Source organism: Pituophis catenifer, unplaced genomic scaffold (genome assembly GCF_029215685.1).
Source record: "Pituophis catenifer annectens isolate HBS135680 unplaced genomic scaffold, rPitCat1.0.hap2 SCAF_5, whole genome shotgun sequence".
Taxonomy (NCBI): Eukaryota; Metazoa; Chordata; class Lepidosauria; order Squamata; family Colubridae; genus Pituophis; species Pituophis catenifer.
Genome location: NW_027256885.1, coordinates 61470608 through 61481875, shown reverse-complemented (window position 1 = coordinate 61481875; position 11268 = coordinate 61470608). Strand labels below are relative to the sequence as shown.

General features: G+C 42.9%; 1 protein-coding gene across 1 annotated transcript in view; it reads right to left on the bottom strand.

Moving 5' to 3' along the window:
* Positions 1 to 376: 376 nt before the first annotated feature.
* SH2B1 (SH2B adaptor protein 1) overlaps positions 377 to 11268 on the bottom strand; it is a 30383-nt gene continuing 19491 nt past the window's right edge. Inside the window, exons 6-9 of the mRNA XM_070944485.1 lie at positions 10013 to 10204; positions 5147 to 5373; positions 4813 to 4984; positions 377 to 1567 (exon numbers count right to left, since the gene is read on the bottom strand). Coding sequence (XP_070800586.1) covers positions 1332 to 1567; positions 4813 to 4984; positions 5147 to 5373; positions 10013 to 10204 — 827 coding nt within the window. The 3' untranslated portion in view covers positions 377 to 1331. The remainder of the gene's footprint in view (positions 1568 to 4812; positions 4985 to 5146; positions 5374 to 10012; positions 10205 to 11268) is intronic.

The following is an 11268-nucleotide window of genomic DNA, read 5'->3' as shown; positions in this document are numbered from 1 at the left end:
GGCTGGCACAAAACACCTAACATGGGGAGTGGTTAGGAGGCAAACAAAACAACACAAAGATGTGAAACTGACTTGTCTCTTTCTGGCTGAAAAGCAATTGTAGTGATGTGACTCTGTGGTCACCTCACTTAGGGATCACTTTGCTTAGTGGCAGAGTTGCTGGCCCCAATTAGGTCTTTAAGCGACTACTGTAAAGTAACATCTTCATTTGATTCCTTATTTGCCAATCAAGGCAGGAAAATTAGTTCAAAGCAAAAGGACACCTGACAAATATTCATTTTACCCCAGAATAAACAAGCTGCTCCCTGCCACCTTTCAGTTTTTATTAATTTTACTTACTGTATTTTTTTCTTTAAAAAAGTTCACTTTAAAAAGGTAAAATGATGTTTCCTTTATTTTTTTTATACAAACTCCCCCGATAAACAAAACACAGAACTGTGTCCCAGAATAATTAAAAAAGGGGGAGAAAAAAACTGAAAAGGCAGGTGGGGCCTGAGCAGTCCAACTAGTCCACAGTAGAAAAATAAATCTTAAAAGAGGAGGAGGAGGAGGAGGAGGAGGAGGAGGAGGAGGAGGAGGAGGAGGAGGAGGAGGAGGAGGGGAGCAGTGGGAATAAGAGGAAGGGGACAGTCTCCCCAAAGGTGTATTTCATAGCATGATACGTTTCCCTGGGGTGTATGTAGACTGTTTAATAAGTGACCAGTTCCCATGATTTGGGAGGAAGGAAGCAGAAAAAAAGAAAACAGAATATAAATATATATTTGAATTGGGGGGAAAGCAGCCAACTTTCCCCCACAAGAGGAAACTGGGAGGGGAAAGGATTACATTCAGAAACTCCATACATTCACCAAGAAAGGCAGGGGTACAAATGATGGAAGTCAACATTTATCCTGGAGCTACAACCACTCCCATTTCTTCCAGGTACTATTTCTTGTGGACTATCCAACTGCAGAGACTTGAAGAAAGGGAGGGGGTATGAGGAAGAAGAGGAGGAGGTGAGAGGGAAAGGACAGGCCAATTTCTCAACAACCCAAACAGGACCAAAGTAGTGCAGACTGAGTGGTTGAAAGCTGATAGCAGAACCCCAAGAGGGTCATGTACCTAGATTGAGTGGGGAGAGGGGTTAAGCAAAAGTGAGGCTCGCTCCATACCCAGGGAAAGAACTGAGGGGATGAGGTCCATCCTCACCTCAAAGATTTCTCATGGAAAGTCTAGAAGCCTGTTGGGTGTTCAAGCCCATCTGATACCTATGGTCAGCATCAGATCTTCCATCTAGTAATGGTTAGAGCAAAAGGGCTTGTTCCCTTATTTTTTTCGCATCACCACTGGGTTCAAACAAATGAGTACTGGTTGTTCACAGCCCTGGCTCGCCCTTCTGACTCCTCTGGCAGAGGAAGGTATCCCCCGACTCTCACAGATGCTCCCTCATCCACCTCTGGCTGCATCTGAGCCTCCTCCTCCTCAGTCTGCCCCTTAGACTCCAGCAATCCATGGTCCAGAGGAGCATGAGGTGGCCGGGTTGGAGGGAGAGGAGGTGGCAGTGGCAGGTTACGAGAGATGCTCAGCTCTGTGGAGGGAAAGAAGAGACAGATGGACAGACAGAGAGATAGGATGGTCTGGGGTTAAGGCAGGAAGACAGAGTAAACACTGAGAGCCAGTATTATTTCAGCAAGATACTCTCCATGAACAGTTTCAGCATCAACTATGTTATGGTATCCAATGCTTCTCAAATGCAATCATTCAGGAATTAATAAAGGAGAATATTTGTAGCTCAGGGTTGACATGAGGGGTCCTTGGTGCTCTCTGAGCCTGCTTGTTTTCTTGCAGATGTTTCATTACCCAAACTAGGTAACTAGCACTGATGATGTTATCAAGTTAGGGTAATGAAACGTCTGCAAGAAAAGAAGCAAGCTCAGAGAGCACCAAGGACCCCTCATTCAAGAATTGTCTGGAAATGGTTTTATTGTTTTGATTTGGTTTCTAAAACCTGTTTTCTGTAGTAGCCCCTGAATGAAATCAAGTTACTATTGTTGAAAGACTGTATAAATACAGGGGCTGGTTATTATGCCTTGGGGCTGTGCTCCACATTTAAAAAAAGCAACACCAAAATAGGTGTTTTCTTGGAAAATTGGTGTAAAGCATTGTGCTTCTGCATAAAGTGAGCTTAAATCATTTGTAGGCAAACCTTTGGTTAGGCAAGTTCCTATTTCAGGAACTTTGTGCAAACTGATTATATTGCATTGCACACACTGCACATGTACAAAAGCACGACCGTTTTACACAAGTACAAAAATGGGTGCATTATGTTTTGAACTCTATCCTTAAAATCAGGTTTACTTAAGCCAGGATTTATGTGGGCCAGAAATTGTTTGAACTAAATTATTATGAGGACTATCACCTACTCAAAACAATCTTACCTATTTAATTGTAGGTGTTTTTACTGTCAGTCTACAGTTAGTGCATTTTAAGGACATAAAGCTCTTTGAACTATCACTCAACAAGGTGAAATCCTAAGCCCGTGATGGTGAACCTATGGCACGCATGCCAGAGATGGCACGCAGCGCTCTCTCTGATGGCATGCAAGCCGTCGCCCCAGTTCAGATCCGCTGCGCATGGACGCACGCCTCCCACCGGCCAGCTGGTCTTCGGGTCTCTGCCGTGGGGCCGGGCGCATGTGGGGGGCTGAGTGTGCATGTGCAGGGGCGGGGCACATGCAGGGGGACGCACGCGCATGTGGGGGGGGCGGAGCGCATGCGTGGGGGCCACACGCATTGCATTTTGGGGGTTCGGGCAAGCGCGCATGCATTCACACTTGCACGTGCGCGCTTTGGGCACTCGGTCCAGAAAAGGTTAGCCATCACTGTCCTAAGCTATTGTAATGTTTTAGGTTTTTTTCTTATTTGAGAGATGCCATTCAGAGACTGCAATGCCAAATATTAATAGAAAAAGGTTGATAATTATGGAGAGATGGAAGGCATGATAAATGCAGCATTGAAATTCCTATCCATTACTCTATACCAGCGTGTCTCAACCTCAGCAACTTTAAGGGGTGTGGACTTCAACTCCCATAATTTCATAACTGTCTGGCTGAGGAATTCTGGGAGTTGCAATCCATACATCTTAAAGTTGAGAAACACTGCTCTGTACACTTCTCACAGAATATTGGCAACATACTGTGAAATATGAGCATTAGAACATGATTTTCTAAAGAAGAGAAAATTTCAAATACTTCTAAAATTTGAAAGGATTCTTTGTGTATTTTATGCTGGCAATATTAGATAATTCATTCAGTAAACTACTTTAAGGAATGGCTACATATACCAAGTGAAACCATAATATAACTTGTTTTGTCCTACTGTGCCATGAAACTCCAACCTACATAATTAATGCTGAATATTCTACTGTTTAAAGCTGGACAAACTGACAATTTTTAAGAGCATAAATGTTAAGGGCATAAATGTCCGTTACAAATGTCATGTGCTATTTCACAAATACCGGTATGTTGTACCTTTCTTTTCTCTCCTCTACAAGACAATACCTACAGTATGCAATATACAGTACCGACCTTATTTCTATAACATATTTAGGAGCTATAAGACTTTTCAATTATGGACACCTTCCTGTGCTTCTTAGTGGGGACAAAAGTTAAGGCAGTCATGCTGGCCATTTTTTTCACTCTCAATTGCCCTAATAAACTTTTCTCCAACCTAGAATTCATTAGATGTCTTGGATTATAACTCTCATTAACACCAAACAAATGGGGAAGACAGTCTAACCCAAACCATCTTGAAGGATCTGGTTGGTGGAACACTGGTTTAATAAATAGTATTCTTCATGTTACATTATAACCCTGTGTGTGTGTGTCTGTGTGTGTGTGTGTGTGTGTGTGTGTATCAGAGAGGGAAATATCACCAAATTAAAGATTGTTTCAGCCACCTAAGTTAGTAAATTTGTAGAAGAGGGGAGTAAAAGAGGCAGCAGTACTATTATTTGGAGTTTGGGTAGATAATCTTTAACTTTGTGTTGTCCATCACAAGTGAGGCTTTTCTGCAGATTTCTGCTATATCTAATACAATTGAATTATAGAAGGAGTTGCCCAAATTATAATTGAAACAATAGTTCTAAGATGTCTCTCTGCAGAACACCAGAAGCTACCTTATGCCAAACCAGACTATGGTTCCCTTCAGCTGGGGAAATTATTAGTGACTCTTCAGGTTTCTGTACAGAAGCCTTTCTTAGTCCTACCTGGAAATGCTAGAAGGAGCCCCTGAAATCTCTTTCCTGCCTCCTGGTGTCAGATACAGTGGATGGCGTAGACACTGCATTCACATGACCCATGGATAGCGATGGCTATAGCGTGGGGGCCGTGACACTCACACACACACGGTCATATCCCTGCCTTCCTCCTGTGGTAGCTATTGCACACTTACACGCAGTCACCCACGGAGTCAGCAGCAAGGATGGAGATGAGGTTGGGGGGCGAGTAGGGGTCCCCACTGAACCCAGACACTGGTGCTCGGCTCCCAGCCCGATCCCGGCCTGTGACAGAGATGCCCACATCAGAAATAGGGATTGGGGGTGAGGAAGAGAGGGAGCAGTGAACATGGGGGTGAACAGGTTTATCCTCCCTCCTGCTACATGCATGCTGCATAGGGCTGGAAGAGAAGACAGGATGGACAAGGAGCGGGGCAACAAAGGAGGGGCAGACTGAAATGACAATGGAAAAAGGTGGAGGGAGATGGAGCATGATATGGACTAGCAATAGTGTCTATACTCTTTCCACCCCACAGCCCCACTTCATCCTACACTCACCATGCAGCCTTTGTGAAGCAACCACGTAGCTGACAAGCGTTACATCACTGGAGCCCCCTGATTCGAGGGGCATGGGGTGGACCCGGAAGTGCTCCAGCATGTCAAAAATAGTCTGGAACCAGAGATGCTGAACACGGCACTGCCCTTCTTCATTCAGGGAGAGGCGCAGATGCTAGGGGTAGGAAAAGGAGGCTGGGTGGGAAACTACTCCTGAACCAGATTCCAGCCTATCCTGTCCCAAAGCCTCTAAATCTTGAGGCAAGATGGGAGGCAAAGAAAACTAATAAATAAATAAAATAAGCACCATTTGATAGATTCCCCCCACTACACTCACCTTGGCTTTCCCCTGGAAGTTAAAGGTCAGGACATATTCACCCCGCCGTGTCTCACTTTGACGCACTAGGAAGACGCCATGGCTGCTTGCTCCTCCTGCCAACACCAACTGGGCGGCTTTGAGACGGGACAGGGTCCCATGGAACCATGGGTATTCAGAGAGTGGGTGCTCAGTGTCACCAAGACTACCCCCGCCCAGGTCGGGTTCCCCTTGGAAGAGGAAGGAACCTGAGGAAGGAGAAAAGCAATGGAAGACGGCCAAAGCTCACTCAGAGGAATCTGGATCTCGCTTCCACAACATTCAACCCAAGAAGACGCTGAAGTTGCGTGGCTCAAGGGAAACCTTGACCAGATGGTATACTATTTCAGAGGTTATCTCAGAAGAACAAAGTTCAGGCTAAGTTGTCAGAGTATATTCATCAACTGGAATAGGACATGGTAACAAGGTCAGCCAATGTATAGGCATAGCAACTAAATCAGCCAATGAGGGCTGTTTGGGAGCTGAGACAGACTGGAGCCAGGGTGTGTCTTAGTCTGCAGCTTCTGAGTCTGTGCAGAGAAACTGAAACTAGTCTGCTATGCTGAAATGAAACTAACTGTTCTCTCCTGCCTTGTGTTTTGCTTGTAACTGCTATTACGTTGAAGAAGAATCTATATTGGTATTATACATTTATCTTCATGTATTATTATGTATATATAGAAGTTAATGAATCCTGCTGCATCAGTCTGCCTGTGTGTGCTTTCTGGATTTGATTTTTGCAACAAACTCTGACAGGTTATGGGCCCAGAGCACACAGAAAGACTGAATTATAATTAAGCTGAGAGACTGTCTGTGATAACAAGGAGAAACAAGGCAGAGAAAGCCTGCAGGATGGTTGCTGTTGAATTTAAGGAGAGCTCTCTGCCTCTTTTGGGACAGAAGAACTATATAATTTGGGCTGCAAAGATAGAATGTTTCCTGAAGGCTAAGGAGCTCTGGGATAGAATAGAATAGAATAGAATAGAATAGAATAGAATAGAATAGAATAGAATAGAATAGAATAGAATAGAATAGAATAGAATAGAATAGAATAGAATAGAATAACAGAGTTGGAAGGGACCTTGGAGGTCTTCTAGTCCAAACCCCTGCACAGGCAGGAAACCCTAAACCACTTCAGACAAATGGTTGTCCAACATCTTCTTAAAAATTTCCAGTGTTGGAGCATTCACAACTTCTGCAGGCAAGTTGCTCCACTTATTGTTTTAACTGTCAGGAAATTTCTCCTTAGTTCTAAATTGCTTCTCTCCTTGATTAGTTTCCACCCATTGCTTCTTGTTCTACCCTCAGGTGCTTTGAAGAATAGTTTGACTCCAGCTTCTTTGTGGCAACCCCTGAGATATTGGAACACTGCTATCATGTCTCCCCTAGTCCTTCTCTTCATTAAACTAGACATACCCAATTCCTGCAACCGTTCTTCATATGTTTTAGCCTCCAGTCCCCTAATCATCTTTGTTGCTCTTCTCTGCACTCTTTCTAGAGTCTCAACATCTTTTTTACATCGTGGCGACCAAAACTGAATGCAACTGGATATTGTTGTTAATCCACCCCAGGCACCTTTAGCAGCTGCAGAGCAGAGGCAGTATGATAAAGCAATGGCTTATATCATCTTAAGTTCAGAAGATGAACAATTTCTCAATGTAGCTGAATTAAAGACTGCAAAGGAGGTCTGGCTGAAGTTGAGAAGTGTGCATGTGAGTGTGTCAGCATGCAATATTGTACAATTATCAAGAAAATTATACAGAGCCCGTTTGGAACCAGGAGAATCTGTAGAACAGCATTTTGTACAAATGCAAACTTTGTTTGTGGCGTTAGAACAGTGTGGAGTGAAGTTTCCTGAATCTCAGAAAGTGCTGCTAGTTTTAAACAGTCTGGATGAAACTTGGGACAGGTTGCTGTTGCAAAAGTTAGCTATTGCAATAACAGAGACAAATGGTTGATAGACAGTGGGGCAAGTCAAACAATTGTTAATAATTCTAAATTGTTTTACAGAATGGATCCAGCTGCTGGAGATGTAGTAGCCTTAGCAAATGGCCAGAAGGCTAAAGTCATTGGAAGAGGCAGTGTGCAAATTCCATATCTGGAAATGTGGTTTAATGATATATTATGTGTGCTTGAAATGGAACATACTGTAATTTGCTGAGTGTCTCTAGTTTAGACAAGCAAGGATTTGAGACCACATTTGGAAATGGGAGGTGTCTCATAAAGAAAAATGGGAATGTTTTATGGCACAGGGCATAAAAGAGGATAATCTTTATGTGTTGCAAGGACTCAAACATTTCAATGTGCCCAAACATTTGGAAATGAGGCACCACATGATTCATGTGTTCATCTCTTGCACAGAAAGCTTGGCCATGCCAGCTTGAGAGTTTTGCAAAGAATGCAACAGTTTGCAGAAGGGTTGAATTTAAAGGGATGTAAGGCATACTTGGACTGTGCAGTATGTAAGTCATCAAAATACAAGGCGTTCCCAGTAAGCAAGAGTAGCACAAGGGAGACAACAGGAGCTCTAGAGCTGGTACATGCAGATTTGGTTGGGCCAATGCAAGCCAGTTTGGGAGGAACTAAGTATGCACTGGTCACTGTAGATGACTACAGCAGGTTTGCGTTCTGCTATTTACTAAAGAGTAAAATAGAGGTGTTACAGAAATTTAAGCAATGGGTAAGCTTTGTGGAAAGGAGATATAGACAACAGGTATGTCAGTTGCAAACTGACAGAGGTTCAGAATTCGCGTCAGCAAGTTTTCAACAATGGTTGGGACAGTTAGGTATAAAACACAGACGCACAAATCCATACACAGCAGCTGAGAATGGTGTAGTTGACAGGCGGAATGGAGTCTTACAAACAATGAAGGACTCACTGCTGGAGGATTCTGGTCTGAGCAGGTCATTTTGGGATGAAGCCATGTTGATTGCTAATTATTTAATCAATAGGCTGTGGAGTTCCTCCATTAATGATACTCCATATGCAGTGCTATATGGGAGAAAACCATCTCTGGCACATTTAAGGGTTTTTGGAAGTAATGCATGGGTGCATATTCCAAAAGCAATTAGAAGAAAGGGACAACCAAAGACTAGAAAGCTCAGGTTTATGGGCTATGAGCCTGGTTCAAAAGGCTATTGCTTTAGTGATGGGAGCAAAAGAATAGTGATTTCCAGGTCTGCTAGCTTTGCAGAGCAAAATTGGAAGAGAATTGATGCAAATTTTTGGAATGATTCACTTAGTGACGGTAACTCACTTAGTGACAGTGTCAGCATTCAGGGAGGAGAAGCTGAAAAAGATATGAAGCAAGAGAGGGTTGAAACACAGGAGCAGTCAATGCCACGCAGGTCAGAGCGATGGAACAAGGAAATTCCACCTGACAGGTATTCTGCTAGTAAAGTAAGTGTTCACATCTATGACTTTGCCACAGGGTAGCAAAGCCGTAGGATGCAAGTGGGTATACAAAAAGAAAGTACTACCTAACAATGAGGTACAATATAAAGCAAGGTTAGTGGCACAAGGTTTTTCACAGATGAAAAATGTGCACTATGATGAAGTATTCGAACCAACTGTAAAGAGTGAAAGCATAAGGCTGGCACTAGTGTTGGCAGCGGCACATGGCCATAAAATTTGGCATTTTGACATAACCACTGCATTCCTCAATGCAGAATTAGAGGAAGAAGTTTACATGGTTCAAGCACCAGGGTATGAAAGTAAAAAGCCTAACACGGTATATAAATTGAACAAGGCCATTTATGGGCTAAAGCAGTCAGCCAGGTATTGGAATATATGTTTAGATACTGCATTGAAGGGTCTTGGGTTCAGGAGTTGAAGGCTGATGGTTGCATATACACTGGAAAATTACAAGGTGGGGATTGTCAATTATTAGCATTTCTGAATGATCTTTTGTTTCATTGCAAATGATGTATCACGGTAAAAGGGTTCTCAGGTATTTGAAGGGAACTGTGAATGTGGGTTTTCAAATACAGGTCTAGGAAGAATATTAAATTATTTGATCTTATTTCTATTCCAGTTATGAAGGGAGGAGTGTCAGAGTATATTCATGAACTGGAATAGGACATGGTAACAAGGTCAGCCAATGTATAGGCATAGCAACTAAGTCAGCCGATGAGGGCTGTTTGGAAGTTGAGACAGACTGGAGCCAGGGCGTGTCTTAGTCTGCAGCTTCTGAGTCTGTGCAGACAAACTGAAACTAGTCTGTTCTGCTGAAATGAAACTAACTGTTCTCTCCTGCCTTGTGTTTTGCTTGTAGCAATAGCAATAGCACTTAGACTTATATACCGCTTCATAGTGCTTTTACAGCCCTCTCTAAGCGGTTTACAGAGTCAGCATATTGCCCCCCAAAATCTGGGTCCTCATTTTACCCACCTCGGAAGGATGGAAGGCTGAGTCAACCTTGAGCCGGTGAGATTTGAACTGCTGAACTGCAGCTAACAGTCAGCTGAAGTAGCCTGCAGTGCTGCACTCTAACCACTGCGCCACCTCGGCTCTATATGCTATATGCTACTACATTGAAGAAGAATCTATATTGGTATTGTACATTTATCTTCATGTATTATCGTGTATATAAAGAAGTTAATGAATCCTGCTGCATCAGTCTGCCTGTGTGTGCTTTCTGGATTTGATTTTTGCAACGAACTCTGACATAAGTGATACAAACCCTGCCCACTTTGGGCTCGTCTGTAGGGATTGCCAACTATTGTTTTTCCTCCACCATTATGCCATTCCCAATAGGAGCTCCAGCGGGGGGGGGGGGGGGGGGGAGATTCCTCTGGTCCTCCTCAAATCTAGACCAAGCACCAACTCATCCCACGTCAATGCATTACCTGTGGTTTCAGGGGTTTCGGGGAAAGTTGTATGGAGGAAGCCAGTGGAAAATTGCCCTTCATTGACTGGCACCCGAGGCAGCAGCTGAGGAGGAGGAGGCAGCTCCATTGAATCAAAGTGTGAGGCAGCAATAGAGACTGAGCTGGGAGACATGGAGGCTGAGGGGCGTTCCATCAGTCCACCGTAGGCACCTGGAAAGGAAACGTTACAAGCTGGGCTCAGCTGGAAAATCAAAATCATCAAAAGCTCACTTCCCATTATTCAGGATACTGCTTATAAGCACTGTGTGCTTAGAGCTCAACGCATTGTTAGAGACCCCACACACCTACTTCACAGTCGGTTTCTGTTGCTCCCCTCTGGGAGGAGGTTACAAAGTATCTATAGCAGGACTACTAGATTCTGTAACAGCTTTGTTCCTTATGCCGTCCATCTTGTAAACTCACAGGATTCTTCTTTTTCGTCATGTATATGTATACATCTGAACTAGACTGATGTTTCTCTGCGTCATATATGTGCATGCATGTGGGTATATGTATAATGGTTTATCTTTTGAGAGCTGAATTCAATAAAATTTCATTTTAATGTATGCTGATTAGTGTTAATTTAAAGTGACAATAAAGATTCTATTCTATTCTATTCTATTCTATTCTATTCTATTCTATTCTATTCTATTCTATTCTATTCTATTCTATTCTTTTTACTCTACTCTATTCTTCCTGTTCCATCTTCTAAAAACCAGGTCACTTCCTCTTCCAAGGTTCATAACTGCACTTTGTACCTATACCCCAAAGGGGGAGGTGTCTTTGCCATCTCCTCAAGAGAGCACACACTTTGTGCTTATTTCCTTTTTTTCTTAATCTACAGCAAACAGCAACACCTAGCTGACCTTGGCAGATTCTGAAAAAAGTTAAGAAAAGCCAGAGCCAATTATTATTATTTGGATGGGAGACCATCAGGAAACTCTACAGCTGTAGACTTGATTGAGCACACACTGCAGACCACAACCATGGAAAAGCACTTCTATATTGTTGTCAAGTTTGATCTCAGAGATTTTTTTTTAATCTTTACCTATTTTTCTTGGGAATTTAGTAGCGTTTTACCAAATCAAATCCTAGATTTAATACTAATTTGCATTTTCCTCATGTGCTTATCTTGAACGTGTAGTTTGTGCCTGAAAGCTGTTTTTGGTATAATGTGTAAAAAAATAAATAAATCTTACTGGTAAACAGCTATTGCTGGATTCTATAAGGTATAC